Source organism: Falco naumanni, chromosome 6, assembly GCF_017639655.2.
Source record: "Falco naumanni isolate bFalNau1 chromosome 6, bFalNau1.pat, whole genome shotgun sequence".
In the NCBI taxonomy this organism is placed as follows: domain Eukaryota; kingdom Metazoa; phylum Chordata; class Aves; order Falconiformes; family Falconidae; genus Falco; species Falco naumanni.
This window is the reverse complement of record NC_054059.1, coordinates 11,407,049-11,426,162: the sequence shown is the minus strand read 5'-3', so window position 1 is coordinate 11,426,162 and position 19,114 is coordinate 11,407,049. Positions and strand designations below refer to the sequence as shown.

The 19,114-nt window shown below is 46.7% G+C and overlaps 1 protein-coding gene across 2 annotated transcripts; it reads right to left on the bottom strand.

Annotated features, from left to right (window-relative positions):
• Positions 1-7,340: 7,340 nt before the first annotated feature.
• Positions 7,341-11,952, bottom strand: EEF1A1 (eukaryotic translation elongation factor 1 alpha 1). Of its 2 annotated transcripts, XM_040598644.1 has the most exons (8): positions 11,835-11,952; positions 10,858-11,048; positions 9,807-9,986; positions 9,380-9,676; positions 8,977-9,127; positions 8,514-8,770; positions 8,060-8,294; positions 7,341-7,744 (listed from the first exon to the last, which is right to left on the bottom strand). In XM_040598644.1, the coding sequence occupies exons 2-8, from the start codon at positions 10,999-11,001 to the stop codon at positions 7,620-7,622; spliced, it is 1,389 nt and encodes a 462-aa protein (XP_040454578.1). In that variant the 5' UTR covers positions 11,002-11,048; positions 11,835-11,952; the 3' UTR covers positions 7,341-7,619. The 2 variants fall into 2 exon arrangements, with proteins under 2 accessions (XP_040454578.1, XP_040454579.1); XM_040598645.1 differs by lacking the exon at positions 11,835-11,952 and having other exon boundaries at positions 10,858-11,053.
• Positions 11,953-19,114: the final 7,162 nt, after the last annotated feature.

Sequence of the window (19,114 nt, the reverse complement as noted above, 5' to 3'; positions counted from 1 at the left end):
TACTTTTAGCAGTTTAACAATGCACAGCCGTGATCTAAAAGCTAGAAAGAGGGGAGAGAGTGAGTTAATTCTGGGGCAAACTGAAGTCAGAAGCGCATGAATGCATTGCTTTCCAGCAGATCTTTTGTAACAACTGCTGCCTATATTTCAGCGTCAAGTGGGTCTTTGGCCACCGGTGAGCTCCCTTGTTGAGACAGGGTGTCCTCTGTTCACGTGTGTGGGTTAATGATGTTCGTATTTGCTGGAATGGAAAACCTGGCACGTGCACAAGTGTGGGGACCGGCTGCTCCTCGGGTATATTGGGCTTGCTGCAACATCGGCTTGTTGAACAGCTCTTGTTCGAGAAGCCTTTTAACATGATAAACCATGGCTACAAGTAGTGCTATTAATTTTGTTAAGAAAACCCTGTGTGGAAAGGCTAAATAATCTGTAAATTGGATGGGCAGGTAGGATGCAGGCATCATGCCGTCTGCTTTCTGACTCCACTGGGGATTTGTTACAAGGCCCAAAGTTTGGTTTTTACGTGAAGACAAAGTGAGCTTGGACCCTCCCAGGTCCTACGGTCTCGCTACGGCTGGCAGGATGTGAAGGGCAGGACCAGAGGCACCTGCCTTTAGCACGGATGTCTGCTTGCTTCTGCTGGGCTCCGCAGTAGCGAGTCGCGCTTTGTCCTGCTGGAGCCCTAGCTGTGACCAGGGAAGCAGGGAGGGTAGGACACGAGGTGAGAGGTTGGCCAAACTCACTGCACGTACCAAGGGTCTTTGTGTTCTCTGTTTCAGTGTGTCTTCCCCCCACTCCCCGCCCCAAAGAACGCAGGTCTGGTGATCAGCAATTTTCCCTAAGCCAAATTTCCTCAGATCCCCACCATTCTATCTTGTACCAGATTTTCAGGACAACTGTTGTCTTCCTTTCCTGTTCTAATTTTCACTTTATATGGTACGTGGACTGTGCAGTTTCTTTATCTTTTCTTTATTTCTGCCTGTAAGATGAGAGCAAAATAAAAACGGGAAGACGCTTGAGGCTAGGAGACACGAAAAGCTGTCACTGCCCAATCTTTGATGGTCTCAGTGCTGCTGGAGTGTTTGCAGTGATGCAGCAGTGCCTGTGCTAAATGTTTCGCCTTAGTCCCCTGCTTCGCCGGACCCTGCAAGCACGGCCTGTGCCTCGCAGTTGAGCATCGCTCTTGCACTCTGGTAAGTAACGATCTTCACTTGCAGTCATTTTTCAGACGCTCAGGGGTTTGTCAGCTTTGCCCTACTCCTCCCAGGTTGTGCTCCTCCGCCCAGTGACAAGTATCTCAAGAGCCCATTTAGTGGCTGCAGGAGGAATCTGCTGTCCCCCAGGAGCTGCTCCGTGTGCTTCCCCAAAAACCATGGCCCCTGCTGCTCAGAGTCCTTCCAGGTGTTTGTTTCCATTTCTTGCTGTGGGCTTCGTGGGGCTAGTGAGAAATGAAACGTGTCTTCCCCACTTGTGCTGAGCGCTGGTGGTGAGCAGAGCATTCAGCTGGAGGATGGAAGACTTCCTCTGCGATTGCTATTACAGAGAGGGCAGAGAAAAAGGGGTTGGTTCTTGATCTGTTGTCATAGCGACAGGGATGCTTTAGGGAAATGAAATTATGCTTTTGTGTCCTTTCCGAACCAATGTGTAGGCTTAACCCTGCATGTGTAACTCTGAGGGAGGAGACAGATGTGGATTCCCACCAGAAGCTCTCTACCTCCATGGTTGCCACCGTGTAGCCACCACACATGGTGCCTGGGCCTTGACCTCTGTGCCAGGCAGCGCAGTAGTGGCAAATCTCGCCTGAAAGCTGGAGGCTACAACTTCTTCACCTCTTTGCAGACTTAAGTCTAGATACCTTGGCAGCCTGTGACGTCTCCTTGAGGTGCTCAGCTGTGAATCACGGGCTCAGACGTGTCCTCACCTTCCCCATCTGTGTCCCTACAGAGCCGGTGCCTCCCTGCTGCGGGAGCGGGTCTGCAGGGCTGCCCCCAGCCCCAGCGGGCTGCCAACGGCTCCCCGGGGGGAGCATCCCTCGGCACAGGTCGGTGCTGCCGCGGGGACGGGAGGTGGGTGAAGCATCAGCTGCGGCTCCCAGCACAAGCCCCAGGAGGCCGGTCGGGCACCACTGGGGACCTGGGGACGGATAAGCACACGCTGTTCTTGTTCCAAGCGATTTAGCACTTGATGTGGTTAACTGAAGGGCAGGCACGGAGCCAGGTGGGAAATGAGCTCCCTCCACGCCTTACCGGGCAGCAAGGAGAGAGGGGAGCTCACAACAAGCTTGTGACTTGGTCTCGGTCGCAATTTTACGTGGCTTAACTTGAAAATTGCTAGGTGTGGCCAGGTGGCGGCTTGTGTCAGAAGAACACGGCCCTTTTGGAGTGGCAAGTGGAAAGGCTGCTGTGGCCGGTACCGCTGGGCTGGCTGCTTCAGGGAGGTTTTTGTCCTTGTCCCATGGCACCTCGTGGGACTTCGGCCGGGTGGCCGCGGGCTGGTGCGGTGCCGCTGCCCTGGCACGGGGCCAAGGGAGCAGCCATGGCAGAGCAGAGCTCTTGCTCAGGGTTGCTCTTCCCTTTCCCTGGTCCCTCTGCGCATCCCTTCCTTCCCCAAAGAATTAGGGTGCTGCCACCCATAAAAGCACTCTAGCAGCAGACTACATAACATTAGGTCTGCTCCTACTTGACTGTTATTTCTAGTAGTAATAACTATAATTACACTTAATCTATTTTTTTTTTCTTTCCCCTCTGGGAAAGGCTATTTAAGGGCTTGTTTAACACTAAGATAGCACTTACCACCAAACAAGCCAACATCTCTTTCTTCAAAATACCCATGTCCTGTTAGCAGAACCATAGTCCAGCTTATTAAATTATTTACTAAATATTTAATAATTATAGCTAAATATATAATACATTATATTATTAACTAAATAATTATATATATTATTCATTACTAAATATTTAGTCATTTGGGAGGCTTTTACTCTATTTACTAAGGAATTACCTTAGAATCCAGCTTCAAAATGAACTGCAGGGTTTTATGTCTGGCAACTTTAATAATAAAAAATAAGAGAAAGGCACCTTATTTTTATATATGTGTGTATATATATGTTATATATACATTTGTGTGTGTATATATACACACACACCCCATATATCAAAGAAAAAAAAATGGGAATTTTGCTTAAGATGTGCCCAGGTGACTGCAGGTAAGCAGAATCTGAAACTTTCTTTTAAATTTCAGCCCTCCCTGCAGTGAAACCCCTCCGGCGGGGGAGGTTTTGTTCTGCCTTTCCATCAGTGTGGGTTTGGGGCTGGCTGCCTCCCCAGCCGGCCGCTGCGCTGAGCCCCGCAGAACTGGCACCTGGGGGGGGGGGAAACGGGCTCTGCTGTGGATCTTCTCTTTTGTGTTGAAAAATCCAGATTTTACTGGGCTGAAAGGGAAAAAGAGACTGTGACTGCTGCTGGCAGGGCCCCGAGTTAGGGGTGAGCTGGCTCTGGGTATTTCCAGTGACTATGTAATATGAAAAAGAGACATGTTAAACCCACGGACTCATGCGTGTGCTGGGCCTGAGCTGGCAGATGCTCTTGCAGGACGACCAGGTTACTGGGCTGATCCGCTTGGAAGAGCCAGGAGCACACCCCAGCACCCTTGAAAGCACACGTTTGGCCCACGGGGGGAGTTCCACTGGTGAAAGGTTAGTTACCTTCAGGGGTGGGTTGGTGGGTTTGTTTAAAAAGAAGACATAAACAAAACCTGCAGAAGAAATCCAGGCTGTTAAGCATGGGCACAGCTCCCTGGCAGCCACCTTGCGCACCCCACTGCTGCCCCACTGTCCCCCCGCGACCACCCACAGGGGCATTGCACAGCCATTTATCTCCACCTCTCCTCAGTCCTTCACCCAGCTGCTTTCAAGGAAAATACGCTCAACTGTCACCTTGTCAGTGCAGAGAAGCTAGCAGATTTTAATTCTGTTGTGCCGAGAACTGAAACATAAAAGATTAAAGAATTATTGATAGCCAGAGAAAGTAACCTCATCTAAAAAAACCACGGTAGCAGGATGCTGCTGGGGCAGCAGGGAACTCGTGGGCCCCCCACTAGGCACTACATAAGCATTTAACTAATGTAAATCAAAACCAGGCGAGTTGGGTGCGAGACCCAGACTGAATTTATGCTGTCCTTAAATGGGCATCGAGTTGTTTAGCGCCCACGAGGACAAGGTTTAATTTGTTTCTACCAAATCTACAATTTAAAGCATGCATTTGCATTTAGAGAAACGAACAGTTGTTTGTCAGTTTGTCAATACCTTGCGAAATACATTGAGCCAGCTGCAATCAGAATGCGAATTAAGTCTTTTATCTGTGGTTCCTGTAAAATTGACTATTGCGGTTACTCGCCTTCCACAAGCTGGGCTGAGATGCCACTAAAACGCCCGAGCGGAGCCATTTCTATTCCAGCCTAGGACATTCACCCGGGGAAACAAAAGCCAGCGGTTACTTGGCTCCAGCTGCTGTGACTGTGCTGCTCCACTCCCCTACGCAGACACGGCTTCGTTGTAGCTGTCCCCAAATACCTTGTCAAATACATTTTTGGAGTAATTCCGCGTACTAAAAGCCCTCCTGACTCCCGAAGTGTGCATCAACTAGAAAGGAAATTAGGTTTCAATTTTCCAGCTCCCCACTGCTACCTTCACCAATAAACTCAAAATAATTCAATTTCATATTCTAGCCAGTTTTCTGCCTTCGTAGCTAGCTGCGTCACCATGGCGGTATGCTTTCAGACTTCTGTATAAACAGCGCCAGCACTGCAGGACAGGATGGAAAGCGTAAAGGACAGCTGTAAAAGTTGCTTAAGCAAATAAGCAGTCAGAAGACAAATACAGTTCTCAACTATTAACATTTATTAAAAGTTTGACCAAAGTAGTTTTATTCCCAAATTTTGTTTACAAAAGTCTAACAATTTCCCCAGGTAGTCAAAGATTAATAGAACTGAGATGGCATCGCATTAGTGCATAGAAGCAAAACTGGTCTACAAGTTTTAAAAAAAAAAAAAACATCAGAATGTGTAAAATTGAGGTTTTAAATACTTGAAAGAAATTGCTAATATTGCAGGCAGAGTGTTCACGAGCATCTATTTGTTTTTAATGTGCACAACAAAGTTGTTAGCTGCAATCCCGTTCTCCAGGCTTTAGCTTTTGGGTTTATTTGTGGGGTTTTTTTCCCTTCCCACAGGGGCAGAACCACTCCCTCTGCCCCAAACCAGAAAGCAGACTCCTGCGCCTGATCAGCTGGGCCATTCTAACATGGATCGTCCTCCCAGCAGCTTTTGCAACTATTCTGATCAGAAGAAAATGGCCTCTCGAAATAACTTTGCTTAGCTTCAGCCTTCAGCTGGTGCCCTCCCTTCAGCTTCTGCTGGTTACAATCAGAGACACTGGAACACCCGGCACTGTATTTCACACCTTATTTTGCCTTAAGGCTTCAGTTTGAATCAGCTGCTTATTACACGCTAGTTTCCAAACTGTAGTAGAGCAACTACACCCAGCTAAAGACGCTGTGCAAAGAGCAGAGGAACTGCAGGCTGGACGTTGCATACCCAGGCAGTGGCCAGCCAAACCAAACATCCTGCACCTACACAGGAATGCATACGAAATGCAACTCACGCATTTCAGCACAGACGCAGCTTCTGCCAAAGCCATTTCTTTCCCCTCCAACCAGAACTTTGCACTTTGCTGAACAAATTTGGCTAAAGTCTCTTGGAAAAAGTCAACCATTTAACTGAAACGTGTGCAAAGATTTGGCAAGATACTTTCGCTTTATTATGGCAATGGTTGCATCTGCCTCGAGTTTAGTTACGTACTTCCTGTTGCCTTGGGGATACCAACAAGCCTTTAGAAGGAGGTTTTAAGAATAAAGATGGGATTCGTTCACTCAATTCCAGACTGAAGTGCTCTGCTCTAGCCCTTGCTTCTGCTGTACTCAGTTCAGTTCATCTGTACCTTCGCACGTGGTGTACATTGCTCCCAGGTTTTACTGTAGTTAAGACACAGAAGGTGAGCAAAAAGGAGAAAACATCCAACCAAAGCAAACAAAGAGCATGAAAGTATTAATAGCAGTTCAGGATTATCCAAGCATATCCAAGCAGTACAGATATGTTACGAGTTCCTGCAGAGCAAGCACATAGCTGAAGAAGGAAAGGAAAACAAGCGAGAATATAGCCGTTACAGACAGAACAAACATACTGGTGTCGTGAAACAATAATCCTTCAGATACCAAATTCTTTTTGAACTCATGTGGGGATGCTGTGGGGAAACCGTGTTAAAGGTTAGCAACACAGCTGCACCATTATGCAAGTCAGATCCGATTATCCATTAACTGCTCGTCTCCATTTACCAATTCAGACACTTACTCTGGAACCCCCATTTATTACAGCTGTTGCTTTTTGAAGAGCCTGGTAAGCCTTTTACTCTATCCAGTAACGAATAGTAACCTTCTGGACCAGTTGCCCAAGCCCACTTCAATTGACTGATCCCACTGCCCAACCCCCTTGTCACGGCGATGGCAAACAGCAGTCCTGCCCTGCCCCTCGGTGCTGGCCCTGCAGCGCACCCCTCACCCCCCCCTCACCCCCCCCTGGGGAATGCCCCGCTAACACTGCCCACTCCCCACGCCATCCTGCTGGAAGTCAGTAGCAGTACCTGCTGGTTTTCCTCCGCGCTTTGTTCTTGAAACAAAAACCGAGCAGGGCGCTGTAAGGGTGGGTCATTCAGAGACTGCCTGCCAAGCATCACAGCATCCTGAACAAAACTTATTCTTGAAACATAGCTATTCAATGTCTTACTATATATTAGAAAACATTTAGATGCAAGTGTTTCACCTTGGAAGATCTACATGACAGTTCATCAGTTCCCCAGGAAAAACAGAAATGTTTCTGGCTGGCAATTAGAAAAATCCCTGTGCAAGACTTACAAACTCAACATCTGAATAAGGTTTTTTCTAGGTTAAATGTTTTTTCTCACACCGTTTCTACTTCCCAATATCAAATTTTCTTGGTTTACCTCAGTGCCTCACAGAATGCACTAAAATACTGAACTGGTTACTGGTATTTGTGCTATCCAGTCTAGAAACCATCTTCAAAAGAAAAAAGCACCATAGAATTTTAAGGCTTAGATCAGTTAAAACTAAACCTGCAGCTGAATTTTACTCTACTCTTCAGAAAAAACTAATTTGGCTTTGCAACATCTGAACATACTCAAGTTAACATTTGTCCTTTCTGATCCCACCAGGGCTCTATGTAGTTTTTTTCTATGAACTTTTACCATTAACCCAAAGAACACAGAGACGTAGCATTGAACTTCTGCTTTAATGGTCTCAAATTCTGTGACAGATTTTTGGTCAAGTTTCCATTTTTAAAAAATTTATCAATTTTAAAGACTAATAACTTAAACTGCCACGAAACAAATGGTCCGCAAACATTCCTTTCCTTCTGAAGCTTTTACGATGCATTGTAATCATTAACCAGTCTTTTACTATTAAACTTAAATGGCCAATTGAGATGAACAGTTCTGAGACTGTTCTTCCACCACTGATTAAGACTGAGGTGGCAGCTGATGTACAGAATTTTCATTTAGCCTTCTGGGCCTTCTGGGCCGACTTTGTGACCTTGCCAGCTCCACCAGCCTTCTTGTCAACTGCTTTGATGACACCAACAGCAACCGTCTGTCTCATGTCACGCACAGCAAAACGACCTGAAAGCAAAAACATGTTTTATGACTTTTGTCTAGGGCTACATTCCCACAGCCTTATCCGCACAGCGGCAACACGCAGCTTCCGGTAGTGGGCAAGTGCCACGCTGCTCTAGGACAGTAACCTGCGTGAGACTGGGACAGAAGAGAATTATCTGGAGCGTGCCCCTGTCCTGCTGAAGTTTTGGTTCCACTTTCAAGTTCCTACGGGAAGTCAAAGCTTTCACCGTTTTACAGAACACACCAAGTCCCAAAACCAGAAACCAAGGCGCACCTTTTCCAGACATCAGTATTAACACATGTCATGAGCTGCCTTACCGAGAGGAGGATAATCAGAGAAGCTCTCAACACACATGGGTTTGCCAGGGATCATATCAACGATGGCAGCATCTCCAGATTTCAGGAATTTGGGGCCATCCTCCAGCTTCTTGCCAGAACGACGATCGATCTTCTCTTTGAGCTCAGCGAATTTGCATGCAATGTGAGCGGTATGGCAATCCAGCACAGGGGCATAACCAGCGCTGATCTGGCCAGGGTGGTTCAGGATAATAACCTATAAACCCAACAAAGCTCTGTTAACGCCAGGGTAATTTTGAACACTGATGTGGTCTTACAAAGCCAGGGCTTTTCATGTAATTGCTTAAAGCAAATCGTGTATCAGAACACAAGCCTACGTCACTTTATAGCTTAGTCTACCAGTGAGAAAGAACAAGACTAGTACTTCACGATCCAGAGATACATGTCAAACGCCTTCAACAGCTGCAAAACTTACCTGTGCAGTGAAGCCAGCAGCTTCCATGGGAGGATCATTCTTGCTGTCACCAGCAACATTGCCACGGCGAACATCTTTCACAGACACGTTCTTAACATTGAAGCCAACGTTATCACCAGGCAGAGCTTCGCTCAGGGCTTCGTGGTGCATCTCAACAGATTTTACTTCAGTTGTAACGTTGACAGGGGCAAATGTAACCACCATGCCTGGCTTCAGGACACCTGTCTCCACACGGCCAACTGGTACAGTACCAATGCCTGCAAACGGAGCAACATTAGCAGTTCAGCTCAGTGAATATATGCTCTTACAGGAAAAAAAAAACACTTGAAACAAAATACTCCACACATTTTCCACTTGAAAACAACAGCTCTGAGGCAAACAACTGCATTTCTGTCCAAATACATGACCCACTGCACACACGACCCATTACTGGCAACCGAGAAGCAATGAAGAGAACACATACCACCAATTTTGTAGACATCCTGAAGAGGCAGACGCAGAGGTTTGTCAGTTGGACGAGTTGGTGGCAGGATACAATCCAAAGCTTCAAGGAGGGTGGTTCCACTAGCATTGCCATCCTTTCGGGTAACCTTCCATCCCTTGAACCAGGGCATCTGTAACAAAAACAAGCCCAGGCGTTAAACATCTGCCGATTTTAATGGCACAAGGCTAGAAAAGAGCAAGTGGCTTAGCTTAGCATTATCTCCGCATACTACTGCAGAGTAAGAATTTGTTAAGCACTGGGACGTCATTTGACCTTGACACTTCCAAACATAACTATTAAAAAAATGTGCATTTTACAATTGCATCATTTTATCTCTGCAATTCTAGTTTCGTTTCTTAATATAAACAAATGTCAAACCTACATTAGAGCTAGGCTCCAACATGTTGTCTCCGTTCCAACCAGAAATTGGCACAAAAGCTACAGTGTCTGGGTTGTAGCCAATTTTCTTGATGTAAGTGCTGACTTCTTTGACAATCTCTTCATATCTCTTCTGGCTGTAAGGTGGCTCAGTGGAATCCATCTTGTTGACACCAACAATCAGCTGTTTTACACCCAGGGTGTAGGCCAGAAGGGCGTGCTCACGGGTCTGACCGTTCTTGGAAATACCAGCCTCGAACTCACCAACACCAGCAGCAACAATCAGGACAGCACAATCAGCCTTTGGAAAGAAACAAAAAACCCCTCGTTATAGAATGCCTGCACATGTATCAAGGTATTGCACGAAGCCCCACAACCACCCACCTACCCACCCGCCTGAACTCCCCAAATCCTTACTTTTATTTCCATACCTGAGAAGTTCCCGTAATCATATTCTTAATGAAGTCTCTGTGTCCAGGAGCATCAATGATGGTGACGTAGTATTTGCTTGTTTCGAATTTCCACAGGGAAATATCAATAGTAATACCACGCTCACGTTCAGCTTTCAGCTTGTCCAAGACCCAGGCGTATTTGAAGGAACCTTTGCCCATCTGTGGAAAAAAAAAAAAATATCTTTTCCTCACCCTCTTTTCTTAAAAACCATGTATATTTGCATTTACTTCAGAAAGAGCAGATCACACTCAGCCAAGGAGCGAAATCTAAGACTAGTAAGTGGTTTAATACTGACAAATGCTGCTGCTTTTAAAACAAGCAACAAGATACACTTGGCACTACCAGTGAGAGATGCCAACCGTTTTGTTATTTAACCTGTTGACAGTTTAGCCTTCCTGACAACTTGTTAATTGCACTAACACATCTTTATGATAGACCTCTTTGAGCCTAAGCCCTACTATCAAATGTCCTCTACACATTTAAGTTCTTACTAATGCAATCTCTGTGATAAGGCTTTAACCGCCACTCAGCCCAATGTCTGCTATGTTTTGTTCTGTGATGCACTTAAGACCTATGTAATTAGAGAAAAAAGTATGAACTGTAAGACTTTCTACAGATTCAAACACCAAAATCCACACTTTCCTCACTTTTGTAAGTAAACCTTATCAGAGCAACTTCTTTAATCTTATTCTCAACTACACGCATATGCAAAGACTGAAGCTAGGAACCGCATTTACATTTTGACTCCAGGTGTAATTACGCAGATGTAGCTTTAAACTTCTTTTCTTTTCCCTTATTTTACACTCCCAGTTTGAGACACGCTTCAGCATTTGTCCAACTACCGGACAACTGCAATCTAACCGCTGCCCCGCGGCCGCAGCACACTTGCGCACTAGTTCAGCTACCCGGGCAGCTGCAACCAAACCGCCTCCCTGTGGCCGCAAACCAGTTTGCGACTGAAGTTTTGCAACTAAACCCCTGTTAGTTCCCACACCCCGAAAGCTTATGGGACGTCACAGGCCCACCGACCTCAGCAGCTTCCTTCTCGAACTTCTCGATGGTCCTCTTGTCGATGCCCCCGCATTTGTAGATGAGGTGGCCGGTGGTGGTGGACTTGCCAGAATCGACGTGGCCGATGACGACGATGTTGATGTGGGTCTTCTCCTTTCCCATTTCGGATGTTGGTCAAGTTGGTTTTTTCGGCAAAAGAGAATCGACACCTGCAAGTTCCCCACAGAAACACCGGTTACGCCTCAGTGCGAGCGCGCTCCAAAGCGCCGCGGGCGGGAACCCGGCCGGGGGGGGTCAGGGGCGGCCCGGGGAGGCCCGGCCGGGATGGAGGCCGCGGCCCCGCCCCGCCGGGGGAGGGGAGGGGCGGAGCGGGCGGGCGCCGGCCGGGGGGCCCCTGCGGAGCGCCCCTCGCGTCGCCCCCTCCCCGCGCCGCCGCCGGGCTCGAGTTACCCCGCGGCCGGGAGCGGGGCGGCGGCGCGGCGGGCCCGGTGTGGCTGGCGGGCAGCGCGGAGGGCGGGGCCGGCCCGCTCCTTTGTGTGACTCACCCCGCCCGGGCCGCCGCGTCCTCCATTTTGTGGAGCTCGCGGCGGGCAGGAAAGGCGAGCGGCCATTTTTTCACTCCTGCGCCCTCCCCCCCCCCGGTCCCCGGCCCCCACAGCGCCCGACGGGCCCCGCCGCCGCCCGCCACGCGTCCCGGCGCGACGGCCCCGCCGCCGCCCGCGCGGCCGAGGGAAGGTGGCCGGACGCCCCGAACCGCAGCCGTCACGCCGCTCCCCAGCCCGGGGGGGATCCGAGGAAATCGACGCGTCGCCATCTCCCCGGCATGCGGCCCTCCACGCCCGCCTCGCTCCGCTCCCCCCCCCACCCCCCAGCGCACCCCTCCGCGCTGGCAGCCACGGCCGGGCCCGGTGCCCGCCGGGTCCCCTGGGCACGCGGGCCACGGCCCAGCCCTGCCCCTCCCCCGGCCCGGCCTGCCCCGCGCGGACGCGCCTCACCTGCGCGGCGCCGGCAAACCCGTAGCGAAAAAGACCGACGGCGTGAGCGCCGCTCCTTATATACCCTGCCCGGGGGCGGGGCCCAGCGGACACGTCACCACTCCCGGCGGCCCCGCGGCCCCGCCCCCGCGCGGGCAAAGGGCGACCCCCGCCCCCGGGCTGCCGCGCCCCGGCCGGGCCGGCAGTGCCCCGTGTGCCGGGGCCCGCCGTGTGCCGGGGAGCGGAGCGCAGCGAGGTGGGGCCGGCCCCTTCCAGCGCCGGGGCGTAAAGCGGCCGAGGCGGCCCGATGGGAGTCGGCAGCCCTCCCCGAGGGGCAGCGGGACCGCGCAGCGGCAGCCCCAGCGCTCGGCCGGGGCCAGGCCCGCACCGCAGCCCGCGGCCTGGGGCGAAGGCGCGTCTCACGTCGCATCGCGGCCCGGCCCTGGGGGAGGCAGCCGCTGAGGGAAGGCCCCGGGCCGCCGCGTTCTGTTTGTTACTGGGGACACAAAATGACTCCGGCAGCGCGCCTGGGGCGGTCGGTTAGCGGCACCGAGCCGCCCGCACCTGGTACCTGCCTCAGGTGAGAGGAGGCACGGAGCCGCCCGGCTCACGGTGGTGCACGGCTCGCAGGGAAGGAGGGAGAGAGCAGGAATGTCGGGAAGCTTATTACACCAGAATAAAGAAACAGCATCGTTTGGCTTTTTCTTCTGCTTTTTTTTTTTTTTCTTTCCCCCCAGCAAGCTTTTCCTTTCTTGCACCATCAGGGAAAAGTTGGCTCAGAAGGCTTTGGCACAAACATACAAAGCAAAGCAAAGATGCATCTGCTGTGCAAACGTATTAAAATCACTTCAGTGTTTAGGGTATGTGACCCCTGTGTGAGAAACCCAAACTGCCAGAAGTGCCCCCACGCTGTAATTCCACGTGAGAAAACTGGCAGCCAGCCCCAGCAAATCATTTCTGAAATCATGGCAATGAGTCGTCACCAAACAGCTCACAGCATCGGAAATAAAAGCCCTCGTGATTCCAGCGGATTGTTCTCTGGTTTACTCATTCCTAACTGATGTCAGAAAATCCATTACATATTGAATATCTCCTGTACCTATTCAAGTGAAATTATTAAGCTGAGAAGCTCAAAAAAACTCCCAAAATAACCTGTGTTTGTTCTTTTAAAATTGCCTGCAAAGGAAACAAAGCTATATGCTCTGTTTTCTTTTTTCAAGTGCATTACATGGGCTAGAAATAGTTACTTTACATATATGCAACTATAATCCCATTAATTTTTTTGTATGCTCATAAGACTGCAGTTGTAAAGAATGGAAATAGCTGCTTGTTAAAAAAAAAAAAAACAAACCCAAAACAAAAAACCCACCTCATCCATCTGGACTTTCACTTGACTCCCAAGTTCCTCTAGCTGAGATAGACCCAGCATTAAATTCACTAAAGAGTGGTAAACTTAGTATTTCATGGATTGATATAGAATCGAAGTGTTTCCACAATATCTGATATTTTGCACGTGCAAAAAAAAAAAAAAAAGGTGCATTTTGTATAACAAAGGTGATTTGAGACACATCACATTAGAGAAGATGCTGAATTTGAAATGCACCTTTTACACAAAAATCCAGTTTCACAGTAAAACCTGCAAAAAGCTTCAGATATCATTAAACAAACTCCCTAATTCCTTCTTAATAAACAAACCAAGTTACCAAGGTCTTTCTCTTCCCCTTCAATGTCTTTTAGGCAGAGATTAGTGGAGGGAAGCTAGAGATGGTTCAGTGTGCCTCAAAGCTAACATTTAGGGGCAGTTACTCATGAAGACAAGGTAATAGAAGGGCAGGGAAAGGGAGGCTGATCACTCTCTGGAAATGAAAATCCATTACCATAAAGTGATTTAGTGACACAGGTTGAGGACCAACCAAAGGGTAATATTTGGTAAGAAAGCTAAGCAGCATTTTTAGGATCTCCTATAAAGCAAAGACTGTTTGTAAACACAGCTAAAAAGCTTTATTATTCAGGATGGTTTGAAATTAGCCTCTCAAATGTCTATTTCAGTAGGGGATTATTTTTAATGGACCGATCTGTCAAAGTATCCATTCTTCTAAAAAGGTGGTTTAACACTTTCCAAATGTAGTCAATGCCTTGTGCCTCAACAGGGACAGGAGAAAGGAAATGTGTTACTGATTTCTCGATTTCTCACATGGCCCATACTAAATGGCACTTTTTTTTTCCCAAGGGACTGTCTGTTGGGGTTTTTTAGAAGACTATTTAATAAATACAGGCATTTAGAATTTAGAGCTATGTATTTCTTAAGACAGCAATTTCTGTGGTATGTACATAGCTGAAAGCTATGAAAGCTGAATTTGTTGGGCAAACTTTTAACTGCGTTCCTAGTTCAAGGCTACAACAGTTGTTTTTTCCCCCTTCCCTGTCTTTAATTGAGTTTTCAAAAGAATTTTATTATTTCCTCTTTAATCTGTCCAATACATGCTTTTATTCTCTCAACAACTAGTATATCTCTCATTGTCCATTCTATTAGCGGAACATTCCTATTATCAATCTCACAAATATTTATACAGCTGGGGAGCTTCAGATATATGAGTAGATTCACATAATTCAGTGGAAATGCATTCTGAAGAATGCTCTCAGCTAACACAGGCATACACTGGACTAAATCCTGGATGCAAAAAATGTGTTAAAGACTTTAGATTTAACAAAACTAATCTCTTTGATGTGAAACATTTAGGAAGAAACAGAGATCAGAGATTTAAAGAAGTAAAGGCCTTTTGGGCTTTGGAATAGTGCTTATTAAATCCACACTGACTTCAGAAATAGGACTTGGGGGGGGGGGGCAGAATTATTCATTCTCCCTCAAACACTGGTAAGCATGTGGTAGACTGAAATAACCTATGTTCACATATGCTTCCACTGTAAGAACTCATAGAAGGGTTCTCTAAAGCATTTGTATTGTAGAAACCTATAGAGTAGACATCATTGTAAAAAGGTTTGGAATCTCAAATCAAATAATACTAAAATGAAAGTTACGATGTCAGTATATCTAAGCCAAATACTCTAACTTTTAAAAATAAACGTTAAATGGATTTTGAGATCACAGAAGCTAGTGGCACACAGAATGTACGGCAAGCTTAGAACACAGGCACGGCCAGTGAAATCATTCTAGAAAACAAAGGATCTGCTCACTGAGCACCTCTGAAAAATTTTAACTCCCTTCCATATACACCTGGAAGTGGCATCTTTGTTTGGTCAGGCTCCTGCACAAAGATGAAAGTAACTTGCACTTACACAACGAACTGCAATGCACAAGGTCATTCGAGAGTGTAAGCAAACAGACTTCATAAGCACAAGACTTTAAACACAGATATGATAAATACAGTTTATCAAGCTCAGTACAAACGGAAGAGGCACTAAGATTTCTTGAGGGCACTTTCAGCAAGTGTGATGGAAAAGCAGTTCAAAATTACCAATAGTAATCTGTGATTAGCAAAACCAGATTCTGGTACGCAGCGTTATTTTGTAATACAATTGATCTCATACTTACTGTGAAATGCTTTCTAATCCCTATGTTACAATTGTCACTGTACATACATTAGTCCAAATGTTCAACAAGCTACGCCATGAGAACACAGCTGTACTTCCATCTTTAAGTGTTCTTTAATGCATTGATTCTTAATAGAAACACAAAGCATTTACATCTGTTATGAAATCCTTTTCCCTACATGATCCCAATGCTTACTATCAGATTTTACAGTCATCTGTTTAATAAATAAAAGAATACTTAATACAAGAATGCTGTTATTACTGTATGAAGAGATTAGACAGAAAACCTGCCTCAGAAAAAATGGTTTAACTGAACTCAGTGAGGTCACTAAACTGCTTGAAAAAAGCTACTTTGGAAAGTTATTTAGCGCTGTACTATGAGCTGATATTTTTATATAAATGAAATTACTTGGTAAGACGAAGAGACAAGAATAAACACACTTTAATTTACTGTCTTAGGAGGCAGCACAAAATAAAACCCTCCATCCTTGGAAGTCTTTTAAGACTTGGACTGGATAAAGCCCCCAACAACCTTGCCTGATCTCATTGCTGACCTTGCTTATAGATTCAGAACATAAGGTCTTACAGTAGGAGGTATAAGAGTGCCCTTCAAAACCACTGAAAGTATTATCGGGATGAATAAGCAGCTACAATTTCAGAGGCTTCTGAAAAACTTAACATGAGTCTCTTAAAAAGGCACTGTTTCTGCTACAGCAAGTTTCCTGGGGGAAGCACTACTGTTCCAGTTACAGCATTTACAACAGGTGAAGGACTAACGCTTAGGGGACAGGTTGCTTTAAAAAAAATCCTTTGGACAATCTTTTCAAACCACATTTATCTGCAGCATGAGAAGGTTAATTTATATTGAATGTTCAGTACCAATTGAACTGTGATACTGAAAGTTTATTACCAGACAGAGTGGGTATACTTACTGTAGATGCAACCAGAACTAACAGCTGTATTTAAATCTCTGTTATAAGCTAGAAAATGAAAGTACCTGATTTAGAGCAGAAGTGTCCTAAGCAGGAAGAAGAAATCCTCACAGCAGCAGATGGCTGCTTCAGTAAGTGTTCTGGAAGAGAACAGTGAATGGGAAGATACATGCAGACAACTAGAAGACTTCAGATCCAAGAATTCCTCCTTTAACCAAAAGGTGACCCTTCACTTGTAGAGACCTGACAAAGCTTCATATACTTCATTAGTGCTAAGCTAATTTGCACCAGCTGATGAGCTGGCTCCAGGCAAAAAGCAGAATGACTAGATGCCAATGCAGAATAAAGGTAAAGGGCTGACAAAGTAACCACCGTTATGGAGAAACAGTACAATTTGTTAAACTGTTCTGTGGTTTTGCATTAGTGTTTTCCAACAGCAAACAGGCTACAGCATGTGCTTCTCTTCCCCAAATGGAATCACATTTTTACAATTATCCCACCACCTTTTGGATACCCTAAATGAATGGTAAGACCTTCTAGGAGTTCAATTCAAAAAATGTCCTAAATGGGAGCATAAAAAAAAATTTAAATAAATAAATATACACATACACGCACAAAATAGTGCATTGTGCATAAAGAAAGTGTCAGTTACTGAACAGAGACCCGCTGGGTGAGGGCAGTCTGGCTCTTGTTCTCAATTTACCATGAACTTCTAAACTTCCATTTTAAAGCTGTGGTCTCTTCTGCTAAAAATAATTTTCCCAAAAGCAACATACTCATCCTCCTTTTGTGCTGATAAACCTGTGACAAAACCTTTAAGTGGGACCCCAACTCCTCACTCACTGACCATACATTCCTGCTTCTCCTCTGAGCCCTCACAGTGGCTGAGCTACGCTGCGATAGCTTTGCTAAATGTCCACTCATAAGGTTAATGTTGCTGCCTCTCGCTATAGTAGGATTGGAGCTGGCTTGTGCACTTAACAAGCTGGAAGTTCATCAACAGGAAGCCTGCAATTCCCTGTTCTCACCTTGCAGACCTTTTGCATCCCCCCTTTCTGCCTCTCCTACTGACCCAAGTAAAGGCAAGTTTTCAAGGAGGGAGACAAAGTCTATAGGTAGATTCCTAGAAGGGGTTTATATGAATCAAGAAAACCTGCGATGCAGCTTATGGCTGCAAGGGAGATAAGCATAATGAAGGTGATTTTGGTGCATGCTGCAAAAGTACGCTATAAATTGGAGACAGTGGATGGACAGGCCAAACGAAGAATAAGGGCAATACCTGACACAAGTAAGGATTAGTGTGGACACGTTCAGCTGTTCAGCTGAGGTGCCATCCATGGCTCACTCTCCCATCCTGACACTGCTGTGGTTTTGAGTCTCGGCATCGCTCAGGCCATAGGATCAATTTTCACTGCAGTCATACGTACATCATCATTCCTATCTGGTAACTGCAGTAACAAAAGTCATGCAAGTCAAGTAATTTAGAAGCCTCGCTCAGATTTAGTGTATATAGCATATGCTTGACATTTATTTAGTGAATTTAGATTTGAGACTATCACCAGTTGTAAAGGTTTCAGAAAAGAACTATGGGATTAAGTCTAGATCTCCAAAAGTACTTATACTTGACCTGTTCAGCCTATACTGAGTTTACTGACGGGCAATTTGGCTTAGTCTCCAGTATTCCAAAAGACAGAAAATCCTGTAAAGGAAGAATCATGAGCCTAAGCACACAGACATAAGATTCTAGATTGCTGGTAGTTAAATTAAGGTAGAAATAGAAGCCAATTATTTGTAATTGACAATGAACAGTAGGAACAGCTTGATAAAAGCAGTAAGTCGACAGATGAAGAAGTGCTCAATATTTAATTATGTTAGTAAGAAAACCCCAAACCCAATAAACGAGAAAGAACTTGATTGGGGGGGGGGGGGGGGGGGGAGGAGGGAGAACTGGAGGGGCCGTTTATTTAAAATGATGTATTTGTTTTTAGCTAGCTGACTCTTAATACAGTCTCTCTGAAGTATTTGGCCAGATGAAGCCACTACTGCTTATCTTTGAAAGCTATGGAATGGGAAGGTTCCAGAACACTGGAAAAATAGAAAAAAAATCTCTAAATTGAAAAAAAAGAAGGAAGGGGGAAGGGAGGAAAGAAGGAAGGGGGAAGGGAGGAAAGAAGGAAGGGGGAAGGGAGGAAAGAAGGAAGGGGGAAGGGAGGAAAGAAGGAAGGGGGAAGGGAGGAAAGAAGGAAGGGGGAAGGGAGGAAAGAAGGAAGGGGGGAAGGGAGGAAAGAAGGAAGGGGGAAGGGAGGAAAGAAGGAAGGGGGAAGGGAGGAAAGAAGGAAGGGGGAAGGGAGGAAAGAAGGAAGGGGGAAGGGAGGAAAGAAGGAAGGGGGAAGGGAGGAAAGAAGGAAGGGGGGAAGGGAGGAAAGAAGGAAGGGGGAAGGGAGGAAAGAAGGAAGGGGGAAGGGAGGAAAGAAGGAAGGGGGGAAGGGAGGAAAGAAGGAAGGGGGAAGGGAGGAAAGAAGGAAGGGGGAAGGGAGGAAAGAAGGAAGGGGGAAGGGAGGAAAGAAGGAAGGGGGAAGGGAGGAAAGAAGGAAGGGGGAAGGGAGGAAAGAAGGAAGGGGGAAGGGAGGAAAGAAGGAAGGGGGAAGGGAGGAAAGAAGGAAGGGGGAAGGGAGGAAAGAAGGAAGGGGGAAGGGAGGAAAGAAGGAAGGGGGAAGGGAGGAAAGAAGGAAGGGGGAAGGGAGGAAAGAAGGAAGGGGGAAGGGAGGAAAGAAGGAAGGGGGAAGGGAGGAAAGAAGGAAGGGGGAAGGGAGGAAA

Bases quoted from the DNA above. Each gene is read 5' to 3' on its own strand.
- EEF1A1 (XM_040598644.1), bottom strand. From the start codon at position 11,001: ATGGGAAAGGAGAAGACCCACATCAACATCGTCGTCATCGGCCACGTC. The intron at 9,987-10,857 runs GTCGGTGGGCCT...TTTTTTCCACAG, and splicing joins TCGAGAAGGAAGCTGCTGAG to ATGGGCAAAGGTTCCTTCAA. The intron at 9,128-9,379 runs GTAGGTTTGACA...TTTTTGTTACAG, and splicing joins TGTTGGAGCCTAGCTCTAAT to ATGCCCTGGTTCAAGGGATG.